Genomic DNA, 20,260 nt, shown 5'->3' with positions numbered 1-20,260 from the left:
AAAAAAGGCGGCGGTAGTGGCGGCAGAAGCCGAGGTTTTGGTTAGTCGGTTCGGAGTTCTCGAGCACCTACTCTTTATTACTATGTAATTAATTGTAATGGGGATTTCAACTGGGAAAATAGTCCTCCGAGAGCTTCCCCTTTTGTTCGCTTATTCTTGTTTCTTCTCTTTTGCACATTTTCCCACTGCGTTTGCGTGTAATACCTATTTTCATATTGTTTCTTCTGTTTGCCGTATTTTCATATTTGTTTCTTCCCTTTGCCTCACCCTTTCTCCTACAAAACTTGCAGGCGAACAAGATTTGTCTCCGAGTTTGAATTCGCATGTGGCGCATAATGTTCTTTTCGTGGTTATATCCTCAGTGGAACTCAGAGCTTTCGAGGCAGTTTGAGATTTATCATCGAGAAACTTAAACAAGTTAATATATATATATATATTTTTATATACGTTACTTCATGACATTTTTCTATATTAATTATGTTATAGTAGTTTATATAATATAATATTTTCGACATTTTTTTGTTTTAGATCGACCCAAAGGTAGCATTTCCTAGGAGAACACATCCAAAGGTAAGAAAATTTGTTTGTTTTTATTGATATTATTTTATTGCATTATACGTCATTATTATAATTTGAATTTCTCTTTCTACATGTATCATATATGTTATGTATTATTTAATTCTTATGTAGAGGAGCAAAAATATGGCAAATTGATATGTGGACTGTTCAGAGAACATTTAAAAAAAATTTAGTTTCATATTTTTTACTTTGATATAGTATATTATGTTACAGTTAAATTTAATTATGCCTTTGAGTATCTGGACAATACTTGTCATTTCCTTTTCTAATATAAGTTTTTAAGAAAATTATGGTTGTGGTTACTCCTATCCACTTAGGTCCGTTTCGGAAAATGAATTTCATTGATGAATCTCTTGATATAATATTTAGGTAACCATATATTATGAAAATGGGCCTCAAAGATTAATAATTAGTTGTACAACGCAAGACGATGAATATAACGAATAACAATTAAATAAAAGTAACTTTTTTTTATATTTAAAATAATATCATTGATAGAAACATATTATTATAACAAAGTAAAGTCACAAACGAAGCTCTGAAAATCACCATTACGGACATTACCGGAAACGATTCTAACATGAAGAATTGAAATGGTTCATCCATTTGCGAGCGAGTTGACGGTGACGTTTATAATACCAATCCTTTCGGCCTACGGCGTGGCAGGATGAAATAGCGGGTTAACGAGAATTACTCGTAGCTGTGCTCGCACGTTCATTTGGAATGCGATGTTTTTGCCACGCATAGAAAAAGCACGGATGTGGAAACGCTTCGGCAGAGTCGACGTAGAGCGCAAGCGGGAGGGACAGCTTAAAAAGTCAAATGACGACGCGTTCAGAGGGGGTGATTGAAGAGGGAATAATAAAGCCGACTGACCCTAGCAATAAGAGTAATTAAACGTAATTCGCTTCGAAACCTGGGATTACTTCCTTGCCGGCTACGATAATCGTGGCAATGGCTTCGCCGAGAAAACGCGCGAAAAGCATATGACGGTAGGTGGAAAACGTGAAATAGCTGATAGGACAAGCAGGATAGAATAGTTGTACGAGTGCACGCATACAAAAGTGATAAGGGTGGAGTGACGAGAGAAATTTGCGCGACTTAATAATATAAATGCCAGGCATGCGAATTACCGGCGAGCGACTGAATTGCGCTAATTTTAATTGTACCCTTTCTCTTCTCCCGGTGACACGTTCTCTCTCCTTCTCCTCCTCTCCAACTCTCATTCTGTTGCTATTCTTCGTATTCTGTATCTATCCTACTGCTATTCTCGCAACTTTTGTCTACCATTGCATTTTATATGTTTTTATAACACGTACGCGCCACTTCCCGGCCAGCTTCTTCACTCACAAATCCCTCTTGGCTGACCCTTTCAGCGTTTTATTTGGGTGGCAGAACCCGAAGGGACATAATTTACGACGTGCGTGTGGCTGAAATTACGACCCGCGAATGCCGTCGGTAATCACGCGTCTCGACAATCTGAGAATAAGGTGCCTGGCAATCTCGGGCTGAGAAACATTTGCCAGAAATCGGGGAAAACAAATTTTGAATTGTGAGAAATAGAACGTTTTGGTGCAGACTTGAAATCAGGACAAACGTCACTTTTATGTTGCGTATGACAACCTTGCTTGGAAGTTCCAACTAAATCTCATCTATCACAAACGCAGAATGTTTCAGTGCCAAAATTTGGAATCCCAACTTCGGAACTTTGGCTGTGAGAAATAAAATATTCTCACAAATAATATAAAGCAGAGATAACTCGACTCGGCCTCAAGACAATTTAATATCGGAGATAGTAACCTACATATATATTTTTTATTCTCTATATGATGATTATTTTTCGTTCTCTGATGGGGTTCTAAATTTATTTCTTTCACTATGATATAAAATTAATCTGATTTGTATCTTTTTACCTTATGACTTAAAATTTAAAATTTATATCATAAGATAAACGATCGTTACGAAATCAATTATTGGTATTCTAAAGATGATTTAAATATGAAAAACGATTATTATGATGTAGATCTGCCGAACAATCCTTAATATAGTATCGTTTAAGATGACCTGATAAATATTATACTAAAAATTTATGCTCATAAATAGAGTAATGAATTTGATTTATTAGAGATAGAGAAAACTTGAATTTAAAATCTGGGTCACGAATAATAATAAGACTATTTTAGTACAGATCGGATAATTCGAACTTTCGCGACGTGATTCAATTGATGACTTCATAATCGAAGTTTCTGGAACTAATATTTTCAAATTTCCAAACTTTCTGAATGTAATATACGACATTTATTCTGCAGGTTACACAAGCTAATGTGAGAATGCATATGATGCTCGAAATACAATAATATAACTGGCATTGTACGTTACATGTAATGTTTGTAACGAGTGCAACATACGTATATAGTTTCAACGTTTTGGGAGCTGGATATGAAACGAGAGATGTAATTTTCATAAAATAACGCCAGCTTTTCCCCAGGCGTCACTTTTATTTTACATCTTCGCGTTGCAAAGATTTGAATAAATTGTGCCAATGCACGCCTCGAGATCGGAAACTATGCCAGGAAATTATTTTCCACTCGCACGTGTTTGGCGCGATTCCGTGATATACGGCAACTTACCGTAAATATATTACCGAAGAGATATGCTCTATTTTATATTCGTGCACCTTTTATATAGGATATACCTATTAATGTCGCGTACACGCATTAATATCTACTTGCAAACGTGTAATTTCAGAAAATCGTAAAATAAATTTCATATTTATTGTTCCTTGAGTAGGGATCTGAATGTGGATCTCAACAATTTGTGTAAAATCTCAACAACGCGTATAGCCTGGAAACAAGTCTGCTCGATTCTAAACACTCGACGGTAGCACGTTCAACTAACGAATGCTCTTCTTGTTATAAGAATGAGGTTAATAGTCCGCGATTTTGCTCGGCTACACACGACGCGATTCCGCCTCGCCTGGAAGTCAAGTTAATATCACTCGCGAGGGCACACAATAGGACACTTAATACCGCCGGTTCGTCAACACCCGAAACGCACATTACTACGTTAGACCCGCTGAACTTTAGGAGAACGGTACCCGTCGCAAAGTTCATTGAAATGTCACCGAGTGCTCCCGCGCTCGTCGTAACAACCTCCTTGAGACCGCATGCCGGAAGCGCTTTGTTACCGCACTTCCGGTCTGACGGAAATGGCGCAATGCGCTTCCGACACGGCGGAAAAGTAGCGACAGTCATTACCGAGCCCCTTTACCCCCTTCTACTCTCTTTACGCCGCTCCTTTGCTTCAGTCCTTTGCTGCGCTCCTTTACGGTGAACGCACGAAAAAAGACTCCGGCTCCAAGGATTTTACCGCTTTTTGGGAAAATGCGAGGCGTACTTCAGATAATTGTCTGGAAGTTTCGTAGCCAAGGAATTGAAGGCACAGACCTGCTCGCGGCAACTAGAGATTCATTTTTAATCAAGGATACATGATATAATTTTTCTCTTTTTTTTTTGCAGGAAATTAACATTCAAAAATAAATGTCGCTTATCTGAAAGAGAATATCACAGTGTCAAATGCTAAATAAACAAAATATTTCATTTAGAAATTTGATATAAAGGAGTTGAAAATTTTTATTAAAAAAATTTCTTGTAGATAAATTAATATTTTGATTGCTAAATCTATTTTAAAAGTATAATACTTTTTTAAAGATAAAACAAGATTGAGGGAATAACAAAATTCAATGTTAGAAATTAAACATTGAATTAAAATCCTCAAAACGGATTAATTTTGTGGCAACATAAATATAGCTTTTAAAAATACGACGTATATCTGTTTGGTGCAATCTACTTGATCTATCTCATTGATCCTACGAACGCAAACGTCATGAGTGTGCTCAGTGTGTTTAAATGTGAGAGTTGAACTGTTACATAATTCACTGTTACATAAGCAAGGAAGGTTCTCGTTCGGTGATAGTACAACGCGATAACCCGTCGTAACCACGATCTGGAAAACTATAGCAAGCCCGAGGATAAGGGACGGATAACTAGTGTAACGCATAAACCGCGCTAGCCATCGATGGCGCGGCGTCGTCCCCTTAGTCGAAACGGGCGACTGTTCGGGACAGTAATGGCTTCGCCAACCCCCGGTATAATACCCACTTGTTACTGAGTAGTAATACATATACGCAAGACACACAGACGTTGTATATATGTATACATACGCGGAGGATATTACTTCAATCGCTGTGAGCTCGAGAGGCATCGCGAGAGAAAGAAGAAATAGAGATGCAAAGAAGAGGGAGGAAAAGATGGAGAAAACGGAAAGGAAGAAAAGAGATACCTACAAGACGGAGATGAGTAAGAGACGGTAAAGAAAGAGACGGGAGAGAGAAAGAGGAAGGAAGATAGAATGCGGAAAGAAGAGAAAATCTAGGAAAGGAGGGTGGAAAAGCCGGGATAGTTGCACCATGTCTCGCGTAACGAGCTGTCGGCTCCCCAGGGTGTTCAGTTTTCCCTTCGCTCGTTCCTCTTTCTCTCTCTCTCTTTTCTCTTCCTTTCCCTCCTTCCGTCTTCCCTTCCCTTTGTCCACCATAGCAATATCTCTACCTACGTACCCTTACAGCCATACCGCGTACTCCTCCTTTCGCAAACTCGTTTTGTTTTGTCCGTTGAGTGAGAGATATCCACTCACTCGAATCGAACGGGGCGCCAAGTATATCGTTGATACGCAGCAACCCCCGATCGCGCGGCAACGTCGTCGTACTTTAATGTTATCTTATATGATTTGTTTGACTTTGCCTCGCGAAACCCTCCGGCTTGTTGTCCCCCGTGACGCCTTCGTTCTTCTTCTCCAGCGAGCACGCGCGTGCAATCCGAATCGTGAAACTTACACGTTGCGGAAATAACTTTTTCGAAACATCGCGAAAACGATATCCTTTTTGCCCAAACTATCGAAAACTGCTCGGCTGCGTTTACGATTTATATACAGCAGATAACTAGAAAGAATGACAAAAAGATTAAGGTGTATAGTTAAAAGAATAGATAAAGAAGAAGACAGAGAATATAAATTAGATCGTAGATTAGGTAACAGTTTATAGATTAGATCATAAACATTGTATGCTTGGTTGAGACGACGATGTTCCAGTACGATTAAATCATTAAATCTTAACTTTTAATTCTAGGGGATTTAAAATAACGTTATTCTAATGTGCATTCAATTCTTTTGTGGATATAAATCCAACCAGTTAAAGATTAACTTTGTAGTGTAACTTTAAGAATGAATAAAAAATATTTAGCACATTATGTAGTAAAATCAGCAAATTTCATAAATATTTAAATTACAGCTTATGTTATATTCTCTCGTAGTTGATTGCAATATTTTTTTTTAATTTTCACGAAGGTAATTGCACTAGAGCAATATCATTGCAATTTAAAGTTAATTGCAGAGAAGATTTTTTTTGTTATATACGTAATTCTTTAATTATACTGTGCTCCAATTATATCTACCACGCTATGCGGAAGGTCATTTCACAAAATTTAATTCAGTTTGGAATAATGAAAGAATGAAGAATCGTGAAATGTTAAGGGTAAAGAACTTCTTTAGAATGCGGAATGAATATGCAAAAGTAAGATCTAAGTTGAAATAATTAGCTAAGATACGGGGTTGAAAAAGAAATGCAATATCCGCGCAATAACTTTAGAATACATAAATTTGCGCAACGGCACATCGTACGTAAGTGACGCAAGAGTCGTCAACAGGGTTGAATGTTAAGGGATCGACCGACGTCATTGAAGGGTTCTCCCACGAGGCCTATTCGTAATTCCGACCGGAGCAAGGATTACAGATGTGTACACATCCTTTGGCCAGTCCCGGTCCCATCTCGTGCTTGCGTCCCTTGACTCAAAAGGGACCTGTTACATACATCTGCGCAGAGCTAAATATGCTCCCGGGCAAACTCCCTGGTCGGCATTAGAGTGAAATCCCATGCATTTTATACGCGCCCGGATCATTCAGCGCGACGACTCGTCGGTTATGGCGTCTGTATACCCTACGACAATTTCTCCTGTCCTCTCACTCCCACGTAGCATCTTGTGGACACAGGCTGACCCCGAGGAGCCCATCCCCTCGTCCCTCGCGTAACCTTCCGGCGAAGCCTTTTCTCCTTCCGCCGCGCTTTGACGCGCCTACTTTCCTCTTCGTTCGCTGGTCTTCCGGCTATATACGAGCGAGAAAAACACGAAGAAAGGGGGATGACGTGAACCGGAGGTGGAATGTTTGCGCGGCGTAACTGGCGTCTCTACTCTCTGTGCAATGTCGTTCCTCGTCCCCGAAGGTCTCCCCAAGTCGAGCAGAGATTGTTCACGCTATTCGTGCTATTCGAGTGCGTTTATGATTGCGGAGCTTCCCGGAGGAGCTTATGTGTTCCCGAGAAAAAAATACGTCGCTTCAGGGTCACGCTTGGAATACGAAGAATATCACTTTCGCCACTATTAGTAAAATGTACTTCTGTACACAGCTACTCGTAAAGCAATTTTAATCTGCCACAAACGTATACTGATATGTCAGATACTCGTACTGATGTGTCAGATTAGTATCGATTTACTGTTTTCAACGAAGATTGAACATTAACTCGGAAATAGTCACCTGATTTTTTTATGTAAACGATCTAAAGTATCCTTACATTCCAATTAAAACTGCTATTATTAACAACATATTTATATTGTACTATTGACTGTTTTCTGATTCATTAATATTTAGGAATATTATAGATACGGATTTAGTTACAATCTTCTGAAAAAAATAAATAAATCAAACACATATTAAATGGAATAATTACGTTAAGAAACTTATTACAACAGCATTCTCAAAAAATAAAGATTTTAATTAATATGACCCTGTTTTTATTGGGAGGCATTTTGATGAATTTGCATATCTAAAGGTTTGTAATAGAATGAGAATAATTATTAAAAAAAAGAAAAAAGAAAATATGTTAAATAATATCTACATATAAAGCAATATTTTACAATTCATATTTTTTTGCTATTAGAATATAAAAATATCTTAAGAGACCTGTTTCCGGGATAATATTAATGGAAAATATTAGTCAACACTTTTCTTAATTTATCCTTGCAAAATTGCTTCAAAAAATGTACTAATGTACTCTGTTAACTCAGGATTAATATGCAACGTAATAGTAACTTTTAGTTTAATACTTATTTTCCACTAATCACAAAAGTAATGTTACTTACGCAATACTTGATTCAAATGGTCAACACACTGGGAATATTTTGCGAAAACTGAAGAGATTAATTAGTTAAGTCATCGTGAAGTTACAAACGAGCGAAATGATTGCGACGGTCGCAATAATGATCGGCTTCCGAAGTTACATTGTCCGAACCTGCCCTTCCCTTTGCGATAAATCGCCGAGTTAATCTTCGAGGGAACTTCCTAAAACGAACGACCGCGCACTACTACGCCCGCGTATACTTTGACCGCGAATTGTTCCGAATCCACCACCTGTCGCAGCTGACAGTAGTTTTCCTGCCGACGGGAGACGGAAGCCTCAGATATGTTGTGTCACATTGAGATAAGCTAAGCTCCGCGTGATGGAGCAGCCCGTAAACTCCGGACGGCCACGCCATGATGCCACCGAAATGGCTGCTAGATAATGTATAGCTATACGTGATGCGCCGTCGACCTCTCGTCTCCTCTGTCTTATGAGCGTATGCATACGCGAATGTAACGGGTGTTCCGAAAATACGCCAGTGAAAATGCTGCTTTGAAATCTGTATTTGATTGCCGCAATAAAAAGTTACATTCGGCCGACGGATTTACGAAATGCTTAAACAGCTCTTTATAAACAGATCTCCGTTGATTCTTATCCTTTCTTGTTCTTTCTTTAGAATCAGAGTTTTGTGTTTTCGGCGCATCCTTAAGGAATTATGAAAAAATTTATTGATTTTTATACATTGGATTTAAAAGTAATATACGAATAAAGTGGTGATTTAGAACATGGATAAAAAATTATTAACCGGATTAGTAACCGGATGAAATCACTGGTAATCAAATGAAATCGTATGAAATCTAATTAAAATTATAAAATCTGATAGGACAACATTTCAGTTAGTGGTTACCCCTCATTTTATATAGATTAAATAATTCTACATGGAAGTGCTAAGCGAAGCTGGATCAAAACGAGATAAGTTAGAACGCATGTACATCGCGTATAGTCCATTACAATTAAGATCTCCATTGCAGACAATTGAAAAGTAAGCGTAATGTAGCAATTTTCAGAAATCCTTTGTACGTCATTCAATAGCAAGGCGCATATCCTATCTTTATTGTATACTTAACGGCCAATTTTAATGACATTTCGCAATGGATTACAGTGAACAAAAAAACGGAAATAATGACGCGACTCGACGCAGATAACAACAAAGAGAGAGAAAGAGAGGGGGAAGAGGGGGAGGGGGAGAGATGAGACGAGGGAGGATAACTATGCGCAGCTCGCCATTTTTTTCCGCTACGCGAGTTCCACGTCTAGCTCGAAAGCTCTTCGCCGGGCGCGCTTTTCACTGCGTTGAATCGACGCGCGGTAAAAGAGAAGGAATGCAGCCTCTGTCTATCCACACGCGTTTTCACATCTCTTTCCTCTACCTTTGTCCACCGGCGCGGCGTCCTCCTTCGCCTCTCTGCACATACGTGCGCGTCGCGACGCGCGCGTCGCGTCGCGTGGGATGCATCTTTCTGAATAGGCCTGGTAATTGCGCGTTTAATATTTCAGAGCTTTTTTCCACGGCGCGCATTGTGCGTCCGCGAGATTTAGCTGGGGATTCTGTCTCGCTGCCTTTCATCGCTCATCTTTCGTCTTGCGCTCGGCCGTCCGTTAGTTGCAACATGCCGGTCTAGCAAGCGTACTCGTTCTTCATCTACCTCTTTCACTATCCCTCGCTCTTATCTCGTTCTCACCTCGTTTGCGATTTCTTGTTCACGTCGTGTTTCAAGTTTCGAATTATTGAAAAATTTGCGCCGAGGTTGATACGATCTTTAATATTTACTTTGCAAATTATACTTATCGATTTTGAAACCGATACTAATGACGTACCGCATTTATTATTCTATAATTTTTTATAATTTCCATTTCATTTTTATGAGTTACCTGTTCTTTTGAAGTAATAGGAAAACGATAGCTTAAGTTATTTAACATTAAAATATTATACACGCTTAGAGTGTGTTAGCGATCACTGTTCTCAACGCATCAATAATGCGAGATGATATCATAGAAGATTTCGCCTTGTGGTCTTCCCGAACAATCGCCCGCAGAACGGCTTTCCCAAGACGAGCGACTATATCCGTGGCCCTCGATAAGGTACAAAGGGTAGCCTAATGCGAGCTCGCCGACAAAGCGCCATTTCAGAATCGCTTCTACTCCTTCGCCTCTCTGCCTCACCGTTATTCCCACCTCGAGGCGACAAAGACCCCCGGCGATCTCAATCACAAATTGACAATAAAAAATGTCCAATTAACCCCGAGGAGCATCGGGGATAGATGGAATCGGCTCGACCCCGCACACCATCGTCGGCCGTCTTTTCACCGCAACGAAACGCGGAAGAGGGGACATGAGGGGTTGGGGAGAGGGGGAGGGAGAGAGGGGTCGGAAGGGGAAAAGAGAGAAAACTCGCGCGAAGTTGGAAGCAATCGAGAAGGTTTAATCCCGCTCGATTGCGTTCCTTGCCCGGCAACCTCGGCCCACTCCCCTCGAACCCCCTTTTCGTCCTTTCCGTTTCGCTTCCTCCGCCACCCCGTAGCCACTTTTCCCCTTTTTATTACAATCGACGACGACAGGCTTTGTAAGTGTGCGAGGATAAAAGGGCATCTTTTTTTCCTCGGCTCGAGAGATCGCGAGGCTGAGTTGGTACTATGTGGTCTACGCACGCACGCACGCACGCACGGACACACGCACTTACGCGAGGAGACTCGACGAAGGGAGCTTTTCTTAGATGAATGTCGCGAGAAAAGAGGAAGAGGATCCAGGTGAAACCACCCCGTAAATATTCCACGGCCAATTTCCATGGCCGTGGGGAAATATAAGTCAAAGCGTTTAAATGAATTGGTGCACGTGCCGTTCTCGTATTTATTGACTTGCGTAATAGGATGAATTTCCGTTATTTCGCGACAATTTAAGCGTTTCGTGTCGTACACAATTATTAATCTTTTCATTTCGACCATCTCTGCCGCGAAATATATATGGTACAGCTGTACAAGTCGCATACATGTTTCAAAGTAATTATCTAAATTATATTTTACTGTTTAATACATTGTTATTCTTTATAGTAAGAAAAAAAGCATCAAGCATAAAATAAATAAATCTTTTCAAGTGCTGCAAAATGTATGACATATTTTAAGCTGTGTTTCTTTTTGCAAATAAAAAGAATCGTTTTAAAGAATGTTTAAAGTTAAAAGACAGTTTTGATGATTGTTAAGTTTGAAGATGGAATTGTTTTAATTTAAATTTAGTTGATGAAAGTAAATATAAACTGATGTTGATATTTCGAATTATGTCAATTTTGATTAATTGTTTTAGATTTGTTTGATAATTTTGTAGGATATTAAAAAATCGTCGTAACTTAAAAAGAATAATATTTAAGAATTGTGAAATAAATTGACAAAAATGACATTTGATTATGTTTTTAAGAATATATTCTTTTGAAACCGATATTATTTGATGATATTAATCAATTTTTTATTAAGTCGAAAAATAGTCTTATTTCCAATCTTATTGTTGAAAAATAGTGTTTTCCCTGTTCTAAAAGTCTTAATTTTTTAAACAATTATAATATGAATTTGAACTGATCAGAATTATCTATTCAAATAAAAGAAATTCTTTTATATTTGGTCAAAGCGGGTCTTAGTGCTTAGATATTTTGTGTAAATTTATATGTACATTTCTGCAAATTGCGCGCAAATTGAAACAATTTAATAATTTTTTATTTTTAATCTTTTTAGTAGTGTCACTTTTAAAGTAAGAGAATGATATATTGTATTTATGTTATCTTAAATTGTGAACGTTATGCATTGAGAGATTAAGTTCATTCTACAATTGAGTAAGCGTAGTTGTAAGTGGTTGTAGTTGTAAGAATTGATCAATCATAATCGAATATTTTCCTCATATATTTGACTGTATTGGTTAATTCTTACAACTTTAATCATCTTCAATCATCTTCAACTACGCTTATGCAATTGTAAAATGGGCTTTAAAATCGCTTGTTATATAAAAAAAACTCAAGGTGTAAAAAACTGAATCTCAAGAATGCGCAATTTGAGTTAGGCGAACTCGAATCAAGCCAAAAAGAATAACAATCGAATCACATATGAATAACGTAGTATAATATACTCAAAAATTTAGTCAAAATCAGAGATTGATCGATTTGAACTGTTAAGTGTATAATATTAGACATTTATTCAACTACTGGAAAGATCATTTGAACTGCGTGTACTAATAATTGTGTGTCTACATGAATGATCAAATCAATCGTACGAAAAAAAATACACCAAATGATTATTTAGGTAATTTAATGATGGAGTGGTATAGTAATAAGCGTATTTACAAAGTCGATTAAACCATTATTGGTAGTAAATGAACATAAATGTAACGTAAAAGTAACAGGAACTCAATAAATTATTGACGGTACTTCACTTTGATTTAAAGCGAGGGCGTTTTGTGGAGCTATCAACAGATAGCGCGTATACTCGTAATAAAAGAGATTCGACATTTACCTGTACAAAGTGAGGATAATCGAATGGTCAAATCATTTTCTTGCCACATCGTAGCGACAAACATTTTCTTCAGTGCGGCTAATCAATCGATCTATCTGATAGAAAGTTTTGATTAATTAAATTATTTTGCAAAAATAACGGGATCAAATAGAAAAATTTAATGAATTATCCTATTAGATAAATTATTAAATTTACTTCACTCGAAAACAAAGTAGAGTTCACTTCAAAATTGTTACTATCAACAATTTATTGAGCTCTCATTACTTTGTAGAATAGTCCAATCAAATGTTAAAATCAATCTATTCTACTGCAGATTTATTTCGTGCTCATAAAATTATTTAATTGACGATACAATTAGGTTCGTGTACTACCAATAATAGTTTAGTAAATTTTATAAATATTTCATAAAACTAAATTCAATGTTTATTTAACACAAGGAAAATATTGGAAGGAACATTAAAATATTTTTTGACGCAACTCGACAGTTAGTTCGCCATATTTAACTCTGAGATTGAATTGGTTTACCTCAACTCGAGTTGATTTAACTAATCATTTTTTTACTGTGCATATATAAAAATCGTTTTATAAAGGCGACTGTAGGCTCCCATAATAATGAAGAGATTAAGTATATTTCCAAATCCGCGACATATGATTGCCGCCAATTATCTTAAAGCGTTGAACAAACATGAAATTGAATGCACGTTTATCTTTATGCTTGAATTAATCCTTCACAACTGGACTGCAAATCTCTATCCTTACAGAAGGATGTTGTCAGATATGCAAAAAATACTGTCTGTGTAATTTGCCGAGAAAAATAGAACTTTTCAATTTTATTGCGCGTTGCAAAATTCGCGCTCTCGACTCGAAAATTCTTGGACCGGCGCGTCAGAGCCAGGAATTAATCGTAAACAAATTTATCTTTAGCGCGTTTCGGGGTTGAACTAAAACGCTCAGATATTACGGGGAAGTAAGCTCGTTAGAGGGTTTACAGCATCGCTGGTGCGCGCCTTGGCTCCGGCTGGACCGCTAGTTCCCTGCTGACCCTTCGCCACCGTTGGAGCGGTAGTAGCTTGCGGTTTGGTAACCGCAGTCTCTACTGCGCTGTCGGTTGCGGATAGCCTGGACCTCGTGTGCAACCTCGCCGTCTGTTTTGCGTCGAGAGGGCTTTCAAAAACCGCGACTGCCGAACCGAACTGGCGCGGCGCGGCGCGGCCTCCGAGAACCTCCGAAACATTATGACGTAGGCCAGCACCCACCGACAGGAATTGGCCGGATGCACTTTGACGTTTGTCGATAGAGCAAGGAATGCGTGTAACGTCAGCAGAAATCCGACTGGAGAGTGATATCAAACTGATGCTCCTTATATTGAATGTACAAGCCTATGTAAAACTATCGTGAAGGTATTTTCTTGGAGAAACATTAAATCATTTTTTATAGAGAGAGAGAAAAGAGAATTTCATGTGTTAAATTTATAATTGTTTCAAGCATAAAATGTTGATTTGTTGGAACAATTTTCATCATTCATTAATGAAACAAAATATTAATAGCATTTCTTGAGAATATAGAACAAGATAGTTTAATTACCTATGTTGATTTCTGATCGCGATAACCATAGTGAAATATATATAAAATAGGCGTGATACATAGATCAGGAACGACCTAGACACGAGACTCTAACTATAATAACTCTTACGGTAAGCCCATGTACGCTCTCGAATTAATTACGTGCTGAGATAATGCCGATCGATACGTCGTATTAATCACAACAGCGAGAGTAACACGGTTAATATTAATCAGCATTTTAGTACAGGCGCGGCGAACTACACGAGGAGACGAAAGGTAGATGATGTTTAATATTGAGGGATATAATTATCTAACGTTGATAGCATCGAATATGTAATTATATGATATTGAGGAATAAATGTAATAATGACGGATTAAGTTTCAGAGATGCGAATAAATAAAATGCCTTAGGCAAGTAAAAGTTATTATAATAAAGTTATAACGCGAGATTCAGAGCTGCACTGCAAAGTAATATAAATTCGAAGATTACAAATAGAATATTGATAATAAAGGGCCTCGCATCAATTGTATAAAAAATTGGGTCAATGAAGTGAATTAGTTTTCACATGTAATGTGGTGAATAAAAGATAACACAGACATGAGACTCAATAAGTTTTTGAGCTACGGTAGTACCAAGATATAAAACTTTTTGCTCACAGAGTATTTTTGATTAGCATCATAGGAATTCTAAAAAATTATCCATTATTGAGCCTTGTATACATATAACATCTTTTATTCATCATATTATAAACTATTAGGTGTTGGAATTAATTCGTAGCGTTTTACAAGTGATGGGAAGTACTTTCATTAATGTATTTTTTAATGCTCATGTGAAATAAATAACATTCTTTCATTAAAAAACGCTACGAATTAATTCCAACACCTAATATATATATGTGAAAATTAATTCACTTCACTGGGACTTGATTTTTCATATAATTAGCCACCTTTAATGTTTATGGATAGAAAATTCTGCAAGTAGGATCTTCTTTGTGCAAAGTGCTAATGTATATTTGCACAATTCTATAGCTGTAAAATTCTCGTTATGGCGTGAAATGCCTAATCTCGGGTCAGTTAAAATACATGTTCATTTACCAACGTAATAGCAGTAATAATTTCTTTGCGGAGAAATAAATTCTCTGATGATTTTCTCTTCGTTCCGCCATAGCTAACGCTCCTAATCGGCTATGATTTATCATATCTTCATTTGCCTACCAAACGCCGTTCCATTGTATCTTCCTCTTTCTGTCAGTTGAGTTTGTGCCTATCCAATTAAAGTTACATAAACATTTGAGGAATTAGCATTTCGAAATTGTTATTAAATGAAAAATTACAGTGTGAGTTTCGTTAAAGTTCAAAGATGCAAAAGCGAAAAGAATACAACTTTGTTATCTATTTATTTTTTTAAATTATATTTTATTGCTGAGAAGATATAGACTTGAAACTTAAAACTTTTAAAAAATGCACAATTTTTAATTAAAGATGAAATGACTTACGCATTCATCGGTTCACAATAAACATAAAAATCGTTATTGATTGTTGAACGACATATATCTTGAAATATCATAAAATGGGGAAACTTTAACCTATATTTCTATGCTATAGAAATATATGACAAATACGTATGTCAAAATAAGAACATAAGACATCTTAAAGACGTCTTATGTCCTGATTATGACGTGCATGCTATCTAGCATCATTTTTGGGCCAAAATTATCCCGACTGGGCCATACAATTAATATTGATTTATAATTAAATTACAATAATAATTATTTTTATGCATTTTGTTATTCGCAATTGACTATATTGCTGACAAAACAGCACAATACGAATCAACGATCAAATCTGCGATCAAATCCCTTATCGAGGTTAAATTCACTAAAGGGACTATCTTTCTCGTTTCTTCCCAATTTCCTTGTCCTGTTCCGCACGATGCGATTCCTCGTGCGAGTGCCGAGTGTGCCATTTCGTCTTGGCAGCGAATTAAGCTGCTTTATAAAAATGTAAAAGGATTCGCGAGCGAACCGCTTTCGCGGACTTAGAGAAGGGGTAGAGAGGTAAGAAGTAGGATGTGGGCTCGGCTCGCACGATGGAACCGGGGAATAGCAAATGCGATTGGGAGCCTCATTGTTTCTAAGAGCGGAGGCGCCCGGAGGGTGGAAACTCGAGACCCGACGAGAGAGTTTAAGGCGTCGAGGAGGAACAGCGGGGAGCTCTCGGAGGGCTCGGCTAGGGAAGGCAGTGAAATTGAAGGCAGGAAGAGATCGCGATAGAAATGGTCGTGGGCGACTGAGGATATTCTTTATTTATGCACGAGCGGATACGAAGACTTCCAAAGTAAGCGGCGGTAAAGGGCGCTCTTTTCGCGTTCTCTTTGACCGGCAGAATACTTCGGACATTATGCGAATCGCTCGCGAACATAGCACCAGTTACGCGGACTTTTGACTGTCTCGACATTGTAATGTCGCAGCGTTTGTTACTTTGCGAGTAACTTAGTTAAGTCTTTTCGCAAAACCCAACTCCCGTATAACGTCCCTAGATTTATTATCATTTTTTTCATTTAAAAATACTTTTATACATATAATACAAAGGATTGTTTCGTAACTTTATACATATATAATATATGTATACATATATAATATAATATATGTATCAAAAAAAAAAACAAGACGAGTAGCTGTGATATTGAGTATTATTTTCTTTTCTTTGAGATTATTTACGAATGTTAACATACTTTATCTGCATTTCCCATTTGTGATTCTTTTTACCAGTATCGCTTTTTGCGAAAAAGATATTAATAGGATAGATTTTATTAGATTCGAGATTGTATTATAGGGTCACAGATTAATAGTATTAATGAATTCGCATGAATTAGCAGCGTCAAGGATATAGGGTGTCATATACTTTATTTTATATTTGCAACCATTGAATTGTTAATTATCAAAGTAATCAAATACTGACCACATCGTTATAATATTTATCTACTAATGATTTTTATAGTTTGATCAAATGATCATGAATGTCATAATACTCCTCGTAATATCTGCGATATACTATCCCGCAATTCTACTTTCTATACTTATAAATTTTCAAATAACAGTGAAGAAAAAAAACAATCAAATCTACCCACGTAGTATATCGCAGCCTGAACTTTATTGATCATGATGTCACAATATTTTTCCGCTTTTGAACGCGAAGCCGTAACTGGGTCAGAAAGTCGAGGCTCCGTGAAGACACGTACCGATAAACTGGCCTACACAATCGTTGTTGCAATATCTTGGATAGAACGGCATCATTTTTTATTTTAACAACGAATTACATCTATAAATTTGTTGCAGCTATAAGTTTCCGCATTAAATTTGATAACAATGATAACGTTGACAATAATAATGACAATAGCTTCAATCTAAGAAAATGAAGAAATGTTAGATCTTTAGATCGTCGATGTGAACAAAATGATAAAGTGGTGATACAGTTAATGAAAAGTTGCACTCTAAGTCTTAAATAAGAGAAAATTCTTTTTTAGATTATTAACGAATATTTTTAATATTAAATATACTAACAAGGGGAACACCAGGTGACAGGATTGGGATTTTGATGTGCTTTTTACAAGCTGTTCTTGAACGAAAAAAAAACGATACATGTCCGGCCGTTTCAGCCATTGGCCCATTCGAAGAAATCGATTTTTTAAATAATTATTGTAATTTGAAAAACATACTGCATTAATAAAAATATCAGTATCTTTATCATTTTAATTTAATGTTATTAATTACATTTTGATTGTAATGAAATTTCATGAAATTACATATTAGTATCATACAATAGATAATAATTGAACATTTATTTATGGAATATTTATTATTATCATCGTTATTGTCGTTATTTACATGAACACATAAATAAAATTGTAATAAAAACTGTTACAGTTCTGATGAAATTAGAAATTGGAAATTACGATTAGGAACAAGTAAGTCATGTTTGTAATTTTCTTTTGATTAATATTAATCGATTTATTAATGATAATAGAAAACTAATCGTGTTTTGTAGACATACATTGTAGACGTACAGAATGATATAAATCATAAAAACAAGAAAAACATAAATATTTATTGTACAGTGAACGAATGAATTTTTGTTGCGAACACAATAACTTTTTCTAATATTTGGCGGAAAGTAGATTTGATTGATATTATGGAAATAGTTTCTTTCAGGAATTAATTTTGATAAATAAAAATATAACATGCATTAAGATAAGATAATTATAATAATCAATAATTAAGAAATAATTATTAATATACTTTTCATATGTAGGTATACCAATGACACAGATTTTGGCAGAGTATTTTTGTTTCAATTGCAATTTCGTGACTTTCTCTGCTCGCGCAGAGATGTCGAGATGTCTTCGTTACAATAATGAAGGAATAAAATACGCTACCGATAAAACAAAGGACCTCGAAAGCAACTGGGCTGATTTCTGTCGCAGTTGCCCAGGCGGGGACACATTACGTATTCATTTGTGATTTCCTTTAGTATCGCGAAGAGCAACGAAGACAGAACACGTTGGAGAGAAAGAAACAAAAAAATGACGAGATAGAGGAAAGACAGAAAGAAGTAGCGAGATAGTGAAAGATCCGTTGGAAGTTGGAATGCAAGTGCACGAAATAAGATTTCGATTCCGAGGGCATTAATTGAGACTGGCTATGTATTTCCCTGTGGGATAGGCGGGGAACGGTGCCTTCCGCTACCAATCTCCAAGAGTTTGGATTTCAAACCGGCAGAAATGGAAGGAAGGGTAGGAGGGGGAGGACGGAGAAAGTGATGGTGAGCGAGGGGAATTGTGGGGGTGTGCGGGAGAGTTAAACTTGCATGCGCGTTCGTGTAATATGGCATAGGCACGGGATATTGGGGGAGTGGAGACTGGAAGGGAAGTATGAGAGATCCGGCGGTGTAAGGTGGAGAAACGAATACAAGATAATAGAATGTGCATGTAATAACCAGAGGAAATATACACCGCGTGGTCTCATATCGCATCGCGGAAGGAAGGAAGGAAGGAAGGAATAAAGAAACGAGAGGTTGGGGGAGAGAAAAGCCCTTTCGCAAGAGTACCGACGCCCGTGTTCCTCCTATCTTCTTACGTCCTTCTTTTCCTTTCGACTTATTTGTGTATATGAAACTCGCATTGAATCAGTCTCGCGCGCTTACGAGATACAAACCGCGTGCAGTGCGTATAATTTCATCATGCAATCGAAAATCGCGCTAAATGTCGTTCGTGTCACCGAAAATGTATAGTAATAAAATATTTTACGTGCTGCGCGAAATCGTGTAAATTTTGCGAAGGAAGAATTATAACTAATGATATAGCCTTGGTTTTATTAAGTACTGAAACGTTGACGTCTCAATTAATGAGTGATATATATTTCATAAAATTCTGTGCTATGAGATATTATTGTGAAAAATGATAAAGATAATTAAGAACAAGATAATATTGAATGCGTAATAATATACAATGATTTATGTTCAGTTATTTGTAGCATTACAATTACTGTTGATTTTGTAAAGTATACACGGAAAGGATGGTTTTGAAATATTAAAAAATTTAGCTACATCTCCAAATAATTTTATTGGATTATCAAAATAATTATGTAGAACGCTCAAACTGTTTGCTAGAATGTCCAAACTTTTTGAAGCATTATTCATCATGCTTGAATTTTCAACGGTATTTATTTTGATCGTACGTATTTATTTTTCAGCAACATTATTTTCAGCTCTATCTCTAAGTAAATTTTTAGATCGTTCATAGCAATAATCGTTCTTTTCGTATACTTGAAAACTGCAAATTGAGCATTCTACAAAATACAAATAGTTAATACATACATCCATGTATCGGATATATTGTCAAAAACTCATGCATTTTTCTGAAATATTAAAAATTAAATTTAAAAGATTACCACTTCAAATTCATCAATGTCAACTTGATACCTTATGATGAAAAATTTTTGCCGATGATGATTACATCTTCAATAATAAAATCAAAAGATATCACACTATGTTATTTTTAAAAGCGGAACGCTCTGAAGTCTAGAGCTTGTTCCGTGTTGTCCTTTGCAGGATCCGGAGCACGTTTCGTCCGTGGGATACCGCAATTAACCGTCTCCCAGCTCGTGCCAGCGTGTCCTATGACAAGGACATCCGACGTGAAACGTCAGTTTATACCTAGATATTTCTGTGAAACTTGCAGCATCCGAATCGAGATTCACGTAGGACATAAAGTCCGCAGTAATTAGACTAACGCTCCTCCCTAAAGAAATTTTTAATTTACGCATACATATAAAAAATCTAT

General features: G+C 36.8%; 1 protein-coding gene across 7 annotated transcripts in view; it reads left to right on the top strand.

Moving 5' to 3' along the window:
* The window catches only part of Rbp6 (RNA-binding protein 6), a 748,725-nt gene that overhangs the window by 468,455 nt on the left and 260,010 nt on the right, over positions 1 to 20,260 (top strand). For all 7 annotated transcript variants that reach the window (XM_087403540.1, XM_087403538.1, XM_087403543.1 and 4 more), the window contains one exon: positions 529 to 570. In XM_087403540.1, the coding sequence (XP_087259666.1) occupies positions 529 to 570 (42 nt within the window). The remainder of the gene's footprint in view (positions 1 to 528; positions 571 to 20,260) is intronic.

The sequence above is a fragment of the Acromyrmex echinatior genome, chromosome 2 (assembly GCF_024713525.1).
Source record: "Acromyrmex echinatior isolate Ae372 chromosome 2, ASM2471352v2, whole genome shotgun sequence".
In the NCBI taxonomy this organism is placed as follows: Eukaryota; Metazoa; Arthropoda; class Insecta; order Hymenoptera; family Formicidae; genus Acromyrmex; species Acromyrmex echinatior.
Note: the sequence above shows the minus strand (reverse complement) of the source record. Positions and strands in the feature narration are given on the sequence as shown.